The 20,393-nt window shown below is 36.3% G+C and overlaps 1 protein-coding gene across 1 annotated transcript in view; it reads left to right on the top strand.

Moving 5' to 3' along the window:
- Positions 1-15,328: 15,328 nt before the first annotated feature.
- LOC124644882 (dipeptidase 1-like) overlaps positions 15,329-20,393 on the top strand; it is a 169,250-nt gene continuing 164,185 nt past the window's right edge. Inside the window, exon 1 of the mRNA XM_047184527.1 lies at positions 15,329-15,456. Within this exon, the coding sequence (XP_047040483.1) occupies positions 15,423-15,456 (34 nt within the window). The 5' untranslated portion in view covers positions 15,329-15,422. The remainder of the gene's footprint in view (positions 15,457-20,393) is intronic.

The raw sequence follows: 20,393 nt of genomic DNA, 5'->3' as shown, positions 1-20,393 counted from the left end.
TAAAGTCTTGCAAGCAATCCATTGACAGAACACCAAAAGATTTTATAAAATTAGTTTCTAAGAAAAGGTTGAATACAAAGAATCTAGTGGACCTCATCTTAACGTAACAAGACCACACCACGACGACCACAGTCCTCACAGAAGAGATAAAATCAGAAGTTCACCCCTCGGAGGAAACGCATGAAATTTATTACGAAAATCCACAGTTTCTCAACATTACACTCACAGAAACTTTCTCTTGTTCAAACATCCTCAAACTCCACTTCGGTCGTGTTCTCAAAGTTTTTTTGTGCCCATTTTTACGAATCCTTTCGGATTTATTTAAGACTGATTTGATATGTCGATTCCCGAAGGTGAATTGTATTCTAGTTTTACTTTTTCGAGCTATCGATCTTTCTTTTTCCTGTTGATATTGACAGAATATAAGTACGAGGATTTTATTTTATTCCCGTCCAACCTGTTTCTACATATTTTATTTTTGGCATATCTGTTATGTACGAGATTAATTTGTAAATGCTCTCATTACACCAATTTGCTTTTAAAAGGGTATTCGAGTAATTGGTAAAATGGATTAAAAACAGAGATATACAAACTTCCACATTTTATGCTTTAAACTGTTACTATTTATTGGCACTGGCTTGTACATATTTTTGAGTAAAGTATCCTCCTGTTAGGATTTTCAGGTGATTTCGTGGTAAAGTAACAGCCACGTGAGTCCATCGATCATCTTCCATGTAACATTAGGAGTCACCGGGAACCACTGGGATAAAATATAGTCTATGTTACTCGAGAAGAGTGTAGCTTTCTAGCAGTGAAATAATTTCTCAAATCGGTTCAGTACTTTCGGAGGCTTTATGGTACAAACGAACACTCATACAATCACATATTTCCTCTTTATATATTAGTATAGGTCGAGAGCCAATGACACGAGCGTCAACAAGTCTGCGGAGTCAGTATACATAATAGCTGGGACACAATGGACTTTCATACGATTTGTCCATAACATCGAAATTTTATTACATCTCCCACCGATATGTGACGTCTATCAGACTTTGCTTTGTTGAATATTACAATACAGTGGGTATTGTGTGCAGTTGCTGTACTGTACAGTTCAGATAATGTGTAAATACAGTGTCTGAAACTGTACTCCTTGAGCATACAGGACCTGCGTATTGGTGTTCTCGAACTGGTTTTTCCAGTTCCATTGTTGCCAGTTTTCAAATTGAAAATATGTAACTGTTGAAAGATTGTGAGACAGAATCTATAATATAAAAATGAATCGCAAAATGTGTTGGTAAGCGCATAACTCAACAACGCCTGGACCAATTTGGCTAATTCTGTTTTTGTCGTGTTTGTTATTATCAGGAGAAGGTTCTTATGAAAAAAAAAATAGGGTAAAGTAGAGAAGTCAGTTGACGGGAGCGAAGCCGCGGGCAAAAGCTAGTTGTAAATAAAATCGACGTTCAAAATACATGATCGACATAACAATTCATCAAATCTCAATAGAATAACTGTTAGTTAAATTTACTTTCCCAAATTTTTCATAAGCTAGGACAAAAATTACCAGAGCTAACCCTACTCTTTCATATATCAGTAGATCAAAAGATACGCCTGTCACCAACGGCAAATTGACTTACTAACAACGACATCTATATACAAGGTCAAAGTTTTTCTCGCAAGCAAAAACTAGGGTAGTCTCAAGTCTGTTACCCCATATCTTACGGCTCACTGCCCTATATTCCCCCCTGAGTAAGGCATGGAGAACAAAATGACTAGCGGAGATGTCATAACGCAAAATCTCATAAGAAAGCAGCGGGCCAAAATGTGGGTGTTCGGGGAACGAGGAACGTTACTAGCTCCGCCCTTACACCCATTATTTTTTAAATAAAATCACGCATCGATTAAGACAGATCTTTGACAGATTGGTCTTGATTTGACAACAAACCCGAATGCCCCGTACGTTTTCTGATCACGCCAACCATACGGTGCTTGAACTACAAGCAGGCGCCTGACCTACCTCCTCATGGCATCTCCGCTATATTTCCTTTCTCCGTGGTAAGGGGCATAACAGAGAACTCATGTTTTTTTCATACGCCATCATAGAATACTAAGTTTATTGATTTAGTTTCGTGAGTGTGTAAGAAAATTATAGCTTCAAAAAAACTCTATTGCAATAGCTAGCAGGCTCACGGGTGGATTGAAACGGTCGGTTCGTGGATGGGTGATCATCATGTGACCATCTTATCATAACAAGTTCTTGCGTATTTTGAAGCCATTACGGGTAAAAGCCAGAAAGTCTGACACCATTACTAGTAATCTTTATCTTATAACTCCATCTGCCTACTGAATAGAGGTAGTCTTGGCCCTAAAACATGTTAAATTACACGAGTGGAATCACGATTAACAGTTAAAAAAAAGACAAAGAAAAATTTAAAATATCATTGAAAAAATGTTGGCGACCCAATATTCTTGGTTGCAAACTTTTTAAAAGGGAAAACCACATAATTGTATGATTTTGTTACAACATTTATAAAGGCTATCGATTTCCGATATTTTCTAGATTTTGCCCACGATTTTAGAACTTTGATGATACATTTAATAATTTCTTAGATTTGTATCAATTGTGACCTAGTCGGAACACCCGCCCAGGGCGAGAACACCATCGCTCACGCACTGGTTGAGCTACCGGCTCGCGCATAGTATATGCCAGCGGGTGCGAACACGTAACTTGCGAACTTGCACGTCGATTCATTATATTGCACACCGCAGCCTCGGCTGAGCCCGTTCACTAAGCACCGATGTCACAGCTTCTAGGCCCGCGTGCCGCTCCCAGGTTTTTCGTTACTCTCGACGGCCGCGCATCTCTCGTCATGCCATCTCGTCGTCGTCGCGTAACACATCGCCGTCGTCGCGGTGTCAGTTCCAGTTGATTCCATGCTGACGACAAGCTTATATGCCTTCGTCGTGTCAGCCGGAAGACGTCAACTGCTGGGCAAAGGCCTCTCCGAACCTCGATCTTCAGGAACCCACATCCATTACTTCACGGCGATCTTGGCCAGATAGTCGGTCCATTTAGTGGGAGGCCTGATTTATATGAATTGGAAAAATCCAATTCCGAGCCTGCGAAAAGTCAAAGACAAAACTATATTCTACGCAAATGTCTGTCACTAGCTACTTTATAACAAAGCTATGTGCAATATTCTTATTCATGAATTTCTCAGCAGATAATTTATCAATGTAGTCACAAATTGTCAGTGAGTTGGGGGTACAGACTCCCTCAGCCTCCCTTATTTAATCATCATTTGATGTACATTGTAGCGATATGAATTTTAATTTCGCGACAAGCGTAGGTAATACTATGGAGGTTTTGGTTATCTTTTTTATTTAAAAATCATATAACAAAGTTCTTAAAATTACAAAATTCTGATACACAAGGAATGTCATGATCATCATTCTTTGATATATTCTCTACATCGGGTGTGTCAATCACATTAAATGATATGCGTTAATATACTGGTTAATATATTATGTCGATTAACACAAAGAAAAAAGAAAAATAGGTAAAAGTATAAAAATGAATTTTTCAAACAAAGAATAAAAATGTGCGAAAATTAGAACACCATATAAAAGTTGGTCATTACAAACAACTGAAATTCTCCATTGAAAACTGACAGCTGTCAACCGATCAAAACATTCGGTACTACTAACTTTATCTCTGCTTTACATCTGATGTTGTAAATTATAAAAACGAAAAATGACTCGTGTGGTTAAACCACTGAATGGATTAGGTTATTTTTTTACAATTCGCCATAGAATATCATAAAGTATATGCGATAGGATTTAATGTGATTGTGAACGACATATAAAAAGGATTGCTGTATAAAAAGGATTGCTAAATTTAGCTTTCCTTTAACCTACCTATATGATATTCCCACATCTGTCAAGTGTAATTTGCAAGAGTTCTGTGTACCTAAGTGTGTCGTTGCGTTCCTTATAAAGGGATCAAGTAATTGAAGAGGGACTGCTCAAACAGTTCTATTTTTATTAAATTTGGAGTTAAGTCTAACTTGTATATTTTCAGAGTATTTTAGTTTTACACTGACTGTTTTCAGTTACTATAGTGGCAATAGTAACACATCAACTGTGATAGTTTCAACTAACTGTTCAGGATGAGATACTGCCTCCTGAGAGACAGACTTACAGCGAAGTCTTGTAAAGACTCTAAGGTGACAAACGGATTCAATAACTGTTTGTAATTGTAATTATATAATCAACAGTAATTATAAGTACCTGAATTAAACAGAAAACATAATGCAATTCTATTCAAACTATAAAGCGATAACTGCTCTCGTTTGAACCTAATACTATTTCAAAATCAGCCCAAATATTCATTGAATGTTCATTACCATCATTACTATTCACATTGCCTTTTGAAACTGTACTTATATAAATAAACTTGTATAATTCTCACTAATGAACCTGTGTTTTAGATGCAAAAGCAAATATGTCGGTTTGTCTGTTTTCGCTACGTAATTAAGCTGACTTCTTAATGACTGCTCGCCTAGTTAGCATTGTCATGTGGTAGTGAATTCTCTTTATGTGATACTGGCTGTTTTCCCGCAGTTCTTGTGAGAACTACTGCACGTACCGGGAATAAATATAGCCCATGTCACTCGGAAAAGGTAAAGCTTTCTTACAGTGAAAGAATATTTCAAATCGTTTCAGTTGTTTCGGAGCCTTAAGCATACAAACAAACAAAAAAAAAGTTATATTAGTACTTGTGAATGTAATGGTTTGATTCCAAGTCAGGCAAGTTCGATACATACCAATGTTACTTTCTAAGCGTACCTTGGACACCAGAGGCTGATTAAAAGCATAGGGAAAAATAGCCATGAAACTTTGTCTGAAAAGTCAAAAGTCACTCAAATTGAACATGCTCGTTACTTCTCTATATGAGAAGAAGCTAATGCAATTTAGTGGGATAGAAGGTTGATAAAGATAAAATATAAATACAATGATTTAGCAATCCTCTCACGTGATTCGACAAATCAATTCCATCATACAACAAAGGGATTTGGGAAAATCTGAAATAGGTTCGAAGCTTTCAAGAATATTCTCAATCTACAGAAAATGGAACAGATTATTCCAATTTAATCTGTGCGCACACTGCAGACTAAATAGTTGGCCGACTGTTGGCCTGGTGGTTCGAAAAAAACATTCAATTTGATATCGGAAAAATATCTAATCGTTGTTTCGTGTGTTTCTTCATCTTCATACTTATTTATAAGCCCAAACTAACTATCGGCCGACTAAAAGTTTGTAGTGTGCACTTACTCTTAATCTCGTCGAGCATCGATCCATTCGCTTCACGGTAATATAGTAATATGATGTCTGAAACCAACAAAATGCTTGAATTTTCAGCGAGTGAATGAGATTTGCATATTAATTTAGCTAGCAGGAAGATTGGCTTACAGTTTGTTTATTAATATACATCGGAATTAATTGCTTTCTATATCTTTGTCAGTGATGCTCGTTGGTTGTTATTTTAAGATGTACTACTTAATTCAAAAATCTAAAAAAAACTGTTTTCAAAAGCCTAGTTGTCGGTCGTCCCTTCAAAAGCCAAACTTCATAATTTCAGTTTCCAAGCAAACGACTAGGATCTGAGGGCACGGCAGTGCCCCAGCCAAGACTCGAGCAAAGCGGGCACGGCCGTACCATCTTTTCTCGAAGCGTTTCGCGGCTATTTCAGCCCCCTGTATCTTCCATGTGAACAAAGCTAGGAGTTTAGGTTTTCGATGACCAAGAGTAAGTATTAGAACAAGCTCAGTCTCAAAATTACAAGACATTTGAATAAATAGTTTACGAGTTGTGAGCGATCAAAGTTACACCATTTTGTCACTGACTCACTCACTGACCGATCATCAAAAGTCTAAGGTACTTCAAGCAAACTTAGAACCTTCAAATTTGGCACCAAGATAGGTTATTAGCTACATATAAAGGGAAAATTATAAAAACCTTAAAACTTAATAAAAAAATAGGAAACAAATTTATATTTGCGGTTTTTCAAGAACATTGTGTATGAATTTTGACTGCATTGATAACTTTGTTATTTATTTATGTACAAAATGTTACTATTTGTTTTATTGTTACGTAGTGGTATATTGTTATTATGTATTAAATATACAACATATGAATAAAAAAGCTAGGTTTAAATGAAATGAATAATGATAAAATCTTTCATATTAATGCAGTGCGATAAACACTGCATGCTCGCTCGATAGATGGCGTTGTCCTAGTCTAAATCGCGCTATGGTTTCGTTACATAGCTTAGTATAAGTAGTACTTAAAAAAAATCAAATAATTTTTTTTTGATTTTTTTTTTTAAGTACTACTTATACTAAGCTATGTAACGAAACCATAGCGAAATCAAATAATTTGTAAGCTTTTTTTGCCCCTGGCTGGAGGCCTTAAGCTCTAGGCATCCACAGGGATTTGTCCGGTTAAGCAGTAAACAGCCTCCTAGGCTGAACTGCGAGATGCCATTCAAAAAAAAAAAAAAAAAAAAAAAAAAAAAAAAAAAAAAAAAAAAAAAAAAAAAAAAAAAAAAAAAAATCAAATAATTTCATGTGATAGCGTCATCTACCTCTGAAATAAATCTCTTTTATTCTAAAAGATATTCGATTAAAAAATTCGACAATTTCGAAATTTTTTAGGTTAAAAAAATATTGTTTACGTGCTACTTTGGGTGTACACATTTAGTTTGTTATATATTTAGTTAGTTGCATGTAAGTTAATTTAATTTTCTATATACTTAGAGAAGAAAGAGACCTACAAAAAATAAATTAGATCCCACCAAAAACATTAAATGTAAAAAAAGCCAATCCTCTACGCAATTCCTCCACCGTAAAAAGTTTTGAGATCGCATAGAAGCCAAGTCCTGTTCTACTTTATTTGTAATAATAAATCAATATTTTGTGACTATATCAATAGTTTTGTTCACATTACAATAATACTGTCTTGGCCATGAGGATTGGCTTTTTTTTACATTTAATGTTTTTGGTGGGATAATTATTTTCTTTCATTGTTTATACAATAATATTATTTTAGTAAATTTCGTGCCCGTTATGGTACAACAAGACAGAATACGTGAATGCTACCTAAACGTGTTGCTGGGGAGTTTGTTGCGCCACTTCTTCTTCCCAGTAATAACACATAGGAAGTGGTGAAGGGTGGGCGTTTTTGGGGACTATCGCTTGTAATTCTGATGTTCGAAGAGTGCTGATTTTTAGCCTATTTTAAATAAACGCTTTTTGATTCTGATTTTATTATGCTAAAAATCAGCACTTTTCGTCAGTATGTAGACAACGCCTCGGGGACCTTCAAAACAAATCTATTCGATCTCACCTAAATGTTTTACCTCCCCTTTTCTCAGCACTCGGTTTAAAACATCCATTCATACCACAGTATCAATCTTACAAGTCCCGAACATTCTTGTTCTGGTGAAATGGTTGAATGGAAAACACCCTCCGAGTAACAAACCCTCAGGGTAAGGCGCAGACAACTAATTAAATAAATTAATGATCTAATTGGACACTTCTAACAGTAATCCAATTGTTCTTTCCGTATTGTTTTTTTAAAGAATGGAGCTTTTGTTGAATTGGTTTTCCTGTTAACATACTAAAATATCTTTACTCCACGGACAAAACCAACACTATACAATAAACATACAAAGGGAACACATTATATAGGTATAGGCACATTTACAGGTTACATTTTGGTGAAATCTCGCCGTAGGTGGCAATTTTGCGGATATTTTAGGTATTTTCATACGTCATTTGTTACTATTTGCTAGAGTTTTCATCAAAATCTATGCTATTAAATAGTAAATAGACTGAAGGATTGTTTACAAGAACCTCAAAAATTAAATAAATAATCGAAACATAATTTTATTTTACTTGTCAACCATAAGCCATAGAAACGGGTGTAACTTAATTAATTATACTCGTAAAGCTATTAAGCACACTGCATAGTCAAGTATCTTTATATGAATTGTTCTGTCACGGAGTAAGGAAAGATGAATGGAGATGCCATAATGCAGGCAGGTCAGGCGCCTTCTTCTAGCTCAAACACATACGGTGGGCATAACCAAAAACGATCAGTTACTAGTGAGTTAACGTAGCGTTCTTCTTGGAGCGAAGACAGAAACGTTCTTCGTTCCCTGAACACCCGCGCGCTACTTGCTTAAGAGATTTTCCGTTATGGCACCTCCATCATTTTGTTCTCCATGGTTCTACTTCACTGTACCGCAAAAATAGACGGGTTTTATAGCTCACTCGCGTGGGAAATAAATAATTAGGCTGTCAGGGCAAGACCTAGATCAGGCGCCTGATAGAATGAGTCTAGAATTTGTCGGGGTGATAAATATTGTATCTCTCTCAATGTTACGCGTCCTCATTTCTAACCGATTTCCAAAATGAAAGGACATAATACTTGAATCTTATAAGTTTTTGTGTTTAAGAGCTCGTAGCTAAGTCAAAGCCGATAATCAAAATCGATCCTATGGTTAAGCAACGCTTGGTGCGGTCGGTCCGTGGATGGGTCCATCATGTCATGAGGGGTTCTTCCGTGTTTCGGAAGGCGCGATAAACTTTGGATCCCAGGCTGTCACCCGAACATCTTAGTATAGTCTTATTTATCTTAGGGTAGTCTAGACATGATTAGGCAGATGAGTGAGTGTGTGTATAGCTTGATTATCATTTAAATGGGTTTTATCATTCCCATGCCATTATCTCTACACCTTATTTGGGATGAGTATGTGTAAAGTTATCGTATAAGTAAATTCCCAGCCATATCGTCTTTCACACTGTCCCTAACATCCACCGACTCTTGGTCCACCCATTTAAACAGATTTCAACTAATTTGCTGACAAATTTCGCTAACCACATTTCAGTAGAAGCTTGCACATCGACAATTGTAGTGGCTTTCCTAGCCAGTGGTTACAACAGTTCGGCTTAGCCGCAACCACTTGTCGACGTCTTAGCCACGGCAGTACATTTTGTGCGAAACTGAACGATCGGGCGCGATCGGGCGTGATCGGGGAACTTCGGGTGTAATCGTTCGTGGTATAGTAGTGTTAGTTCATTGAGAATAGTAAGTTGCATGCTAAAGAAATTCGTAGATTATGGTCTTTTAGAAATTTTATTTCAATTAGCAGGCCTCGCAGTGGGACCAGTAACCTGAAGGATCTAATTCTCGCACCTGGATAAAAAGTAGCCTAAGTATGTTCAGTAAGTATGTAGACTAGTTCACACTATTTAAAGTGAAACCAAAACGTATCAATCAAAACTTTAAAGAACGTTTAAAATTTTTGTTGTATACGACCATACAATTTTATAGTACTAACCTTTACACTCACAAAGTTTCTTACACTGTACAACCCATAGTAAAGTTCTTCCCAAATAAAACAACTTCAATGTAAAATTGTTTTATGACATCACGTCGATGTGTGAAACAAACAAAACCTACATTACATCCTGTGGTTTGCGGTTCTTGGTGGGAACAGCGAACATTCAGCTCATACTACAATTGAATACAATTATTTATTATTATTGTAACACAATTCGATGTTTTGAGAACCTCGTCATACTTTTAGAACAACTTAAAATAAGGTATTGTGTTTTAAAGTAGCATTGAAGACGGTTTCACTCGCATCAGTCTTGCTCGAAATCTTCCATTTGAAGTTTGGAAGGCGCGTTTAATTGTTGGTCTTGGCTATCATTTGTATATCTTTGGCAGTCTTTAAGAGTAGTCAGAAGCCAGTCTGACAACCGGTCTTTATCAAGGAATATCGAGGAGGAAGGAATTGCGAGAGTAGTTGGGTCAATGATAGGCAGATGATAATGAATCGCGTGAAGGTGAAATTCATATTAAGATGGTTGCTATGAAGATCTCCTATACATCGTGAGTGAACTGGGCTCTCCATGGCTGTGTTTCTTGACCTATCTGAATTAGGATTTGATGAACCAGGTAAGTCCTACCACACTACCTACTTTATATAAACAAAATCTTGTTTGTTCTTGTTTTCAATGTTATGAAATATATTGATACGAAAGAGCGGAGTCTCCTGACACAGACACTGTATGCTTAAAAGGGAGCTCCAATCAAAAATAAGTTATGCTTAAGTTTTTGTTTTTACTGATAAACTTTTTTCATTTTTCGTTTTTTTTTTCAAATTATTCAAAAGTAATTTTACCAAACGGTTTAAAGATATTGAATACATATACAGCAAACCTTTTAAAAACACATAAATAGAACGATAAAACTTAACCGCTCAAATAGACTTTTAGTTAAAAATAAAACTGGGAAACGCAACCAAGTCGGGTGAAATTGAAAAATCTTTTTGAAAAGAAAATAGAATAACAGAATAAAGATTAAACCTTCCTATTGAACAGAAATAAGGAAAATAGAAACTTCACCTTTTCACTGATCAAGATAATGGACGCAATCTTGTTTACTAAACTAAGATAAAAGTTATTCTAACTCTTTCTTACGAGGATGGTTAGACAGGGATAGATAACGTAATGTTACTCTGACGAATGATAGACAAGTTTGGTTAGGGTTTATTTAACCGACTCTGAGGAGGTGGGTTTCATGTTTGACTGATAAGTTTTTAATTACGTCACAAACCACCATAACATGTAATGTACCATAGGTACCTTTTGCATATTCTTCACGGGTAACTCAGTAAACATTATTCTCTCTGGATGGTTGTTTTGACTCACCATAAAGCATTAATATATATTTTAATAAGATTATATATAAAACTAGCTTCTGCCCGCGACTTCGTACGCGGATCCTGTCCCTTATGCCAGCGACTACGGGGTCAGCAAAATCAAAGATCTGAACCGTCTGATATTGAATTTTAAGGGCCCGTTGACTTGAAAACAACGGAATACGGATAAACATTAGAAACGTTCCATATATTTAATTAAATTGGACTAAACAAAACGCTGAGAACTGAACCGCAATAGGCGTGATCATAGGGATAAAAGTAGTGATTCTAATAAGTCTGCATTTAAGTTATGTGGCAAAAATGTTACACGTATTATTACGTAAAAAAACATTAAATAGATGACAAAGTCGTGGTGACTTAGTGGAAGTCGTGGTGGTTTAGTGGGTAGAGAACCAATCTCTCAAGTATGAGCGTGCGTCTTTGATTCCAGGTCTGGCAAGTGCCTGCCAATGCAACTTTTCTAAGTTCGTATGTACTTTCTACGTATATTTTGGATACCAATAACCGTTATTTGGAGGGGATGTTAAACTGTAGGTTCCGGCTGTCATTGAACATTCTTGGCAGTCGTTATGGGTAGTCAGAAGCCAGTAAGTCTTACCAAGGTATGTTGGGTTGAGCGGGTAACCAGGTTGTGGAGGTCAGATAGGCAGTCGCTCCTTGTAAAACACTGGTACTCAGTTGCATCGTGACTGGAAGTCGACCATAACATAATTGGGACAAAGGCTCTTGAGATAATAACGACAATAATAATGAGATATAGGCACCGCAGGACATCTGAGGCTGATGACGGGGAGTAGCAACCCCGCGGGGCTATACTATATGCTGAGTTCTCCAGGGAGAGTATCCCCCATCTCCGGCCGGTCGGAGTGAACCATGACGGGGGTAGGTCTCACGCCTCTGGCTTGGCTTGGCCGTCCAGAGTGGAGTCGCTAGAGCAGGATTAGTAGCCCTGCTCGGAGGGTAGGTGCCTCATGGTAAGCACAGGGAGCGCGTAATCTGTGTTTAAAGTCCGCCGAGGTATCCTCACGCTTCAGGTTCCCGGGGGCCCAGTAAGTGAGGTGGCGAGTCTCCACCTGCCATTTTTACATGTACCATTGACATCCACTAACATCCCATCACAAATAGCCCAAGTAGTTTCCCTCAATAGTTAGCAATAATTTAGCACAGAACCGGGGATTGTCTTTTTTTTAACGACGTCCACCGGTGAATGTCCTTGGGTTCATTTCTATAGTGTATAAAGGGATAATCGACGGTATTGTGTCACCATTTCATTAAAGTTGTCTCAAAAGGGCTTCAGCGTGTTGGCTTCGGCCCCACGTTTGCCTCCCAAAAATTCGGAACTCTGTAGTCCCGAGGTCTGGAAGAGACATACAAAATAATAATGAGATATAACGCAACAAAGTCGGAGAGTGAGGGCTCGTGACGCCACGTCTAAGTATGTAAAATTTGTACTAAGCAGTGACTTAACGAAGCGTTGTTGTATCTTCGTTATTATTTGTTTGTGAGAGAGAGAGAAAAGAAAAATACGTGTCCATTATTTTAGGATAGGATTCACCATACCTATTTCATAACATTCATTTCTATACATTTCAAGTGTAGTATTGCTCTTGAAGTTTCATATCAGGTGTTCCAGATCTTCGATGTTTATACATCAATAGAGAGTGCTTATCAGATTGAACCACTTTTGCTAAAACGTCATATCTTCATATGCTATAGTCTAGCTGGACTCCTGGAGTTCCACATCAGGTGTTTTACACCTTCAATTTGTATAAGTCAACAGAGAGTGCTTATCAGATTGAACAACTTTTGCTAAAACGTCATACCTCTATATGCTATAGTCTAGCTGGGCACCTGGAGTTCCACATCAGGTGTTTTAGATCTTCAATTTGTATAAGTCAATAGAAAGTGCTTATCAAATTGAACAACTTTTGCTAAAACGCCATACCTGTATATGGTACAGAGAAGCTGGGCTCTTGGGGTTCCACATCAGGTGTTCCAGATCTTCAAATTTATTATCTCAACTAAAAATGCTCATCACATGAAACAATTTTTGCCATGGCACCATTTTTATATCTCTTATAGTTTTGTTGGTCTGTTGGAGTTCTGCATCAGGTCTTCAAGTTTCGAAGATATATTATAGCCTATATGTTGACCAGGCTTAATACTGATACAACAAAGAAAAAATCATTGAAATCCGTTCAGTAGTTCCGAAGATTAGCGTGTACAAACAAACAGACATACAGACATACAGACATACAGACATACAGACAAACAGACAGAATTTTTTTTTTGGATTTGTGCTCCATTACTGTTTCTAAACCCCACCCAATTATTATTTTTTAAATATATTCAATGTACAGACACAGTTTTTTTACAGATTTATTATATGTATAGATAAAAGATACTAAATGTAAAAAAAAAAAAACATAGAACACAAATGTGTACATAAATAAACTACATATAGATTAGAAACTGCTGAAACATTTGTCATAGTCTTTCTGTTTTTTATCATGAAAGAGAAGCGAGCCAGAATGGGCCATTGTGGGAAGACGCCATTAGCCAAATTAGATTAGAAGCTACCCTTCAGTTGACCCTATACAGGCGAGACATGAAAATTGGGGCACATATTTTTCATTTAAAAATTTTCCTCTTCAGGAATTTTAGTAGGTGTAAGGATGAATATATTATCTATCATGAAATGTCATCTTAACTTTATAAAATTATAAATTTAAAAAAACCCCCGACCCAAAAAAGTACGCAATAATTATGACAAAAGGTTAAAAACGCTAAACCCTATAAAAAGCAAAAAATAACTTTTAACACTACGTAAACTAAATTTTTTCGTGTCGGGGGACCGCTCTAATTCATTACTTTAGATACGTGTTTTTTTTTTTTTTAACGAATGTTGTAATTAGGTAGGTATCATTTGATTTATGTAAGTATTTATAAAGGTAAAAAGCGGTCCCCCGACACGTCAAAATTTAGTTTACGTAGTGTTAAAAGTTATTTTTTGCTTTTTATAGGGTTTAGCGTTTTTAACCTTTTGTCATAATTATTGCGTACTTTTTTGGGTCGGGGGTTTTTTTAAATTTATAATTTAATTTTATTTCATGCTTTTTAAAGGAGCTCCTTAATTTTTCCTTCTTTCATTTAATTTATTTTATCTTAAGATGGGGTCGCTATATGCGATCTCGGCCAAAGGAAGCTGTTTAACAATCCTCATGACAAACTGGCTCTGGGAGAATTGCACAGATTGAGAAACATTTGGACATTCTAGATTTTCAGCAAAAATATAAATCGGTTTATCCGTTTCATTCCGGCATTTCAGGGTTTCATCCGCCACATCCCATTTCCAGCATCAGGTTCTCGTCAATTAGAAACATGAAGAGAACTTGTTAAGACAAATTCAACGAGCCCAAACTCGATGGGTTTACTAAAAGGCAGTTCAGGGTTACGTCTCCTACCTTCGTGCCCTAACAGCAGACCAGCTCAGTGGTTCCAAAAGACATTAGTGTTTCAAATTTCAGATCCCACATTTACTTGCAAGTAAACTGATCGTGTAACATTCCTATCACATCTAGCAAACGAGCTGATGACCTTGAAGACCTGAACCGATTTCCACCAAACATAGCTAAGAACACTCCCGACTGACATACCTTTTAAACAAAAAAACCGCATTACAATCGGATCATCCGTTTGGGAGCTACGATGCCACATACACACACACACACACACACAGACATGTCAAACTTATAACACCCCGTCGTTTTTGCGTCGGGGGTTAAAAATTAATTAAGTAAAAACAAAAATATTTTTCCTGTATTTTTTTTTATTGCCTGCAATTTCTACCACATTAAAAGCACCCTTAGGAAAATACCTCAACAAAAAAAAGTCCCAAAGATAAAATCCGCGCGCGAAACTTGGGTGTACCATTTAAAACAACCGAGCCCAGATAAGACCGCCCAGTTTTAGTTGAACCGTCATTTTTGTCAAAACACCCTCTTTGGGGTCTAATTTCTGTGGGACGAGGGGTGTTGGGTAGTTCTCGAAGATTTGGTGGGTTACGCACGTGGAGAGTTAACCTGCGCACAAGTTGCAGAATCAATCAACGTGCTTATTTTGCTGGGCAATCGCTGGGACACGCAGTGCGCATGCGTTCTCCACTAGTGATGGTAAACTCGATGTTTTTGTGCGTGAAACTTTGGCTATCGAATTTTCGGGCGTCTTGAAGATTGGGCGGGCCGCGCCGCGTCGATATTAATTTGCGTATTTTTATTTAATTTAATAAAAATATATTTTGCAATTTTCCTTTCAAAATCTGTCATTATATTAGAATGCCATTAACATGCTTAAATAAATCAATATTAATAATTCAAGCAAAATTATTCCGTCGAAACCACAAAACTGCGCAGCATGACTAACAATCACAAACAAAGACAATAACGATGACTTACATAATTCACAATCTCGAACGCAACAATTTAGTGTAGGAGATAAGTTATCGATAGTTCATACGGTCAAGTTAGTCGATAGTCTCTTCCCTGGCGCCGTGAGAATCCCGCCGAAACCAGCCAGTAATAAACAGTCGCCAGTATCCGCGAGTTGTCGGTGCGTGCCAGACGTCCCCATGCCACAGCGAACGAATACCCGTCGCGATCAAGGTACGTCACTTAAAACTTATTTCATCAATCACAATATTTTTTTCTTTACAAAAAAATCATTAAATATTTCTTCTGTTATTATTTATTTACCATAAGAAAAAGCGCGGATAAATTTTTCGTGAACGAACGCACGTCTTAGACGAAGAGATAAGTGACAGCCAAATTGTTTACAATAGAAAATTTTGGGTGTTTCGCGGATTTTCGGATATTTTATATCGTAAATTTTTGTGTGCGGCTTTTTTAACGTGTGAGTGCAATGTGATGTGCAAAAGTTTTGCTGTACTTTTTGCGCGGCGTTATCAAACGTCAAAATTATTTCAAAAAAGGTTTTTTTTTCATGAAAATCTCCTCTATTCTAAGTTTTTATACATAAACGGTTAGTCATTATCAAATGCTTTTTCCCTGAAAGTAGAATAAAATTGTGTAAAGATTACAGAGGGGTCGTTTTTTCACGTTTTTGCGAACAAATCTAATTCTCATTAAGATGTAATTAATTAGGGTCTCAACGAGTCTTTATTTGTGTACATCACGAAACTCTTATTGTGTACAATGTAACAAATTACTTTTATCACAAACGTCAGATGTTGGTGAGAATATTAAGTTTTTTGTGAGTAAACATTGGTTATATTACACAGATATTAATTATATTGTAGTGATATCGGCACCTAAATATGTTTACAAAACAAAAAAAATGTTTATCACTTTGCCAGTTTCGTCTCACGGACGTCTTGTGGGAACATTTTTTTTGTTTTTCATGTTCTTTTAACCGGTGTATATATTTTGTAACTGCAGTTGGTACAATATACATACATACGTTAATCATTAAGTTACGGATACACTAACTAGTTGCTTCTGCATTTTTATTAAAACTTGAAAAACAACAGATTTAAATCACTCTAAATTCAGTTAACTTCCATTTATTAATTTGTCATTTATTTTTTGATTCGCATTGTATTCGCATCACCTAGTTTTTAACCGACTTCCCAAAAAGGAGGTTCTCAATTCCACCGTTTCTTTTATGTTTGTTACGCGATTACTCAGCCATTTATTAATTGATTTTGATGATTCCTTTTTGTTTGATAGAATATACTTCCGAGGTGGTCCCATTGTCATCAGGTCAGGATCTAATGATGGGAACCCTGAAAAATCGAGGGAAACTTTCGAAAGTTGTAGGCAAAAATAGGATTAAAAACTTGACACCCAGATATATGCCTATTAGCACTATTCAACAGTGAAGGTTTGGAGCTGACCTGATGATGGAGACCAGAAAAGGTGGTCGAGGTAACTCGGCAATTGAAAATTTAAACCACCTCGTGTTTGGGCTCAAACACCAGGTGGTTTACGTATGTAGTTGTCGAGTTCCCTTGACCTTCTCTGGTCTCCATCACCAGGTCGGCTCCAAACCTTGACCATTGCGTAGTGTTATCAGACATACGCCTTAGTGTCAAGTATTTACCCTACGTACGACTATAATTTTCGAAAGTTACCCTCAATTTCTCAGGCTTTCCAGCATCAGATCCTGACGTGATGATTATGGGACCACCTGAGAGGTAAACCCTATCACATAAAAAAAAAAATGCAAATCGGTCCAGGCGTCTTCGAGTAATCGGTGAAAATATATATAAAAAAAATATATATTTTTTCTTATTTTTTTTCGTTTATGTTTTGGGTTTTTTGACGGTAATTCATTATAACGCTGGTTAATTAAAATAATAGTCGGCCACAGATCACTGGAGGTTAATTTGTTAGTCGGAACCATTATTATTTTTCCTTTATTCTTAACCATTATTGGTCATTTATTTATTGTTAAACATGTAATTTACATTTTTAAATATTAAATAAAAAAAAACATTTAAAAATTAAATTAAACTATCTATCTTATAATAAATCTGTAGAGAGGTCAATTCTGTACATTGAATATATTTCCAAAATAATTATCAGGGGGTGATTAGTGCTCGATACTGATGCCAAAAATGCAATCAGTAACATTTTTGTCTGTCTGTCTGTCGGATTTTAACGAAACTTGGTACAATTTTTCTTCATACTCGTGGGCAGGATACTTTTCATCACGCTAAGATCAATAGGAGCAGAGCAGTGAAGGAAAATGTTGGGAAAACGGGAGAAGTTTCTCTATTTTTTAAGCTTCCGTCGCATGTGTAGCCCTAATGGTTAAAGCTACATAGAAACTATGTATGACGGAAATGTTCTTCTTTAAATATTGTAAAAAATATCCCACGACAGCATATGTCTATCTTTTATGGTTGACTCACAATAACACATGTAAGATTATATGTGTCTACTCTTACGTTCATTACACTACAATAAAAAAAGAATCATATAGATCGGTAAAGAAATACCGAAGTTATTCATGAAATACCATAATTAGTCATTGCGCGTTAATACTGAATCATGCTATAAGGATTATTTTTGTGTAACATCGTCGCGCTCGACGCGGCTCGCGACGCGAAGACTGCGCGATCTTCATACATTCGGCTGTTGATGCGAATAAACGTTCAGAGTGTTCGACCTTATTGACAATAATTGATTTGATGACTTTAAGTCTTTAAATATTATTTTATATTTCTTTTGTAGTTATTTTATAAATTATGTAAGTATTACTTATTTTGGTATTGTTTAAATATTCGTTCAAATTACAAATTATTAATATTTTACATTTTATTTCTTTCTAGGTGAAGTAGAAGTAGGTATGCATAAATTTAGATAATTTGATTTGCTGGTGTTTACTATTTCTTCCTCTATTTGCACAAAGTCCGAATCTAATGCGGACGAAGTCGCTGGCAGAAGCTAGTTAATAATAAAAATTTAAAACTATTTTTTTTTGTGAATGGCATCTCGCAGTTCAGCCTAGGAGGCTGTTGACTGCTTAACCGGTCAAATCCCTGTGGATGCCTAGAGTTTAAGGCCTCCAGCCAGCGGCAAAAAAGCTTACAAACTAAGCGACTGTGTAATGGTCCTAAAATATTTCTGAGTATATATGTAACGTCTTGTAACGAAACCATAGCGCGATTTTAATCGCGCCAACGCCATCTATCGAGCGACGAGACAACATTGACAAAACATGCGCGTTGAGAATCTGACTCGCGCGCTGGTTTTTGTGCTCAATAAGAAATTGGGATAACAAACTATGCTTGGTTTGTAGTTCCAACCTATATCTTTATCTGAATTAATTTAAATTGGTTCAGCTATTTTATCATCAACGCACAACAGACAAACGGACAAGCAAGTACTGCTCGCTTATGAATTCAAATCCAATACAGATCACACATGCAAATAAACAAAAGGAGAACCAAAAGGAGTTTTTGGGAGTCGTTTTCATTTTTTTTTCATAATTCTAAAGCTTTATACGGTTTATATAAAAATAAAAGGGGCTAATAATAACTAGCACCGATAGTAACAAAACACCATTCATACAAATTAACCAATTTCGTGTATAATGAGGATTTGTATACCTATGTGAAACCAAATTCATGTTTCTGTTATGATGGTTCAAATTGGAATTAATGCGCGCATTAAACTGGAAAGCACATTATAGTAAAAACTAAAATTAGAGATAAAAGAATGGACCAAAATTTTAATGTAAAGCATTTTTATATAAGGCACACATAACACACACAAACTCTTCGTCGTCCGATAGTTTGTTAGGTCTTATAAATCATATCACTAATACATAGAATGAGATATTACGCTTAAGTCAAATAAATTATTTGGAATTAGGTTAACTAAATTAGCACATTTTCAGAGCACCTTTAAAAAAATACCCCCTTTTAACCGCTTCCTAGTGTGAACGGTGAACAAACTTTTCAGAAACAGTCGTCTATATTGTTCGTTTTTCGGCCTTTCAGAATTAAATGCCACTATTAAAATAACAACATATGTTCACTGTTGAGCAAACTCACTCACTACGGTAATTTAATTAAAAATATGTACCTGTGTGCTTATAAATTCTGTCAGAACTCTAAACTAAATAAAACATCCGCGGATATTTTGTTCATACATTTTGGCATACAAACTAATCTCTCAACGGACTGAAATGATCCGCTGGTGTGTTGATAATTCAGCGGCGGATACTTTCGCGGATATTCGGATATTTCCATAACACCTCTATTTCGTGGAGTTTTAACGAGTTGGATCGTTGTGATCATTTTTATGCCCTTATTTAAATATATTAGACGTTAAATTCTAACTTAACCTACCATACTTTTTATAAGTAGGTAAGTATAGATACATATTTTGCTCTTAAAGAAAAATAACTAAACCGCTACCTACGACATTTAGCATAGGAATACAATGAATTTCTGTGAATAATAATATCAAGTTTTTAACATAGTATATAAAATGTGTATTCATATAAGGTTACTGTGTAGTTTTCGCTGTCGTTTGAACATCATTGGCTGTCGTTACGGGTAGTCAGAAGCTAGAAAGTCTGACAACCAGTCTCACCAAAGGGTTGCATGGTTAATTTGGGTTGAGGAAGTCACTTGTAAGACATTGGTACTCAGCTGTATTCGATTGGACTGGAAGCCGACCCCAACGTAGTCGGGAAAAGGCTAGGCAGATGATATGCTAATATATAAAATACATAGTTTCATTGAGATGAGGTGGAATAGCAGACACAAGCTAGTGATAGGCATAAACCGAATTCCATTCTAACTTTATCTCATTTTCGAAAACAGCAAATAGTTAACTACGACAACAATGTCATAACTTAATAATTAACTGCCGCGAACTCGTATAACTTATAAACGTGTGTTCAACACTGAGTTTATCGATAAAGTGGTTACTTGTTACTTTAGTTACTTAACACTTTATGTAGGTAAACTATCGTCCCTATCGAGTTACATAACTGTAGGCTCCTGTAACCTAGGTAACAGAGCTACGGAGGTCAGACAAGCAGTTGTTCCATGTAAAAGCACTGA

Source organism: Helicoverpa zea, chromosome 31 (assembly GCF_022581195.2).
Source record: "Helicoverpa zea isolate HzStark_Cry1AcR chromosome 31, ilHelZeax1.1, whole genome shotgun sequence".
In the NCBI taxonomy this organism is placed as follows: Eukaryota; Metazoa; Arthropoda; class Insecta; order Lepidoptera; family Noctuidae; genus Helicoverpa; species Helicoverpa zea.
Note: the sequence above shows the minus strand (reverse complement) of the source record. Positions and strands in the feature narration are given on the sequence as shown.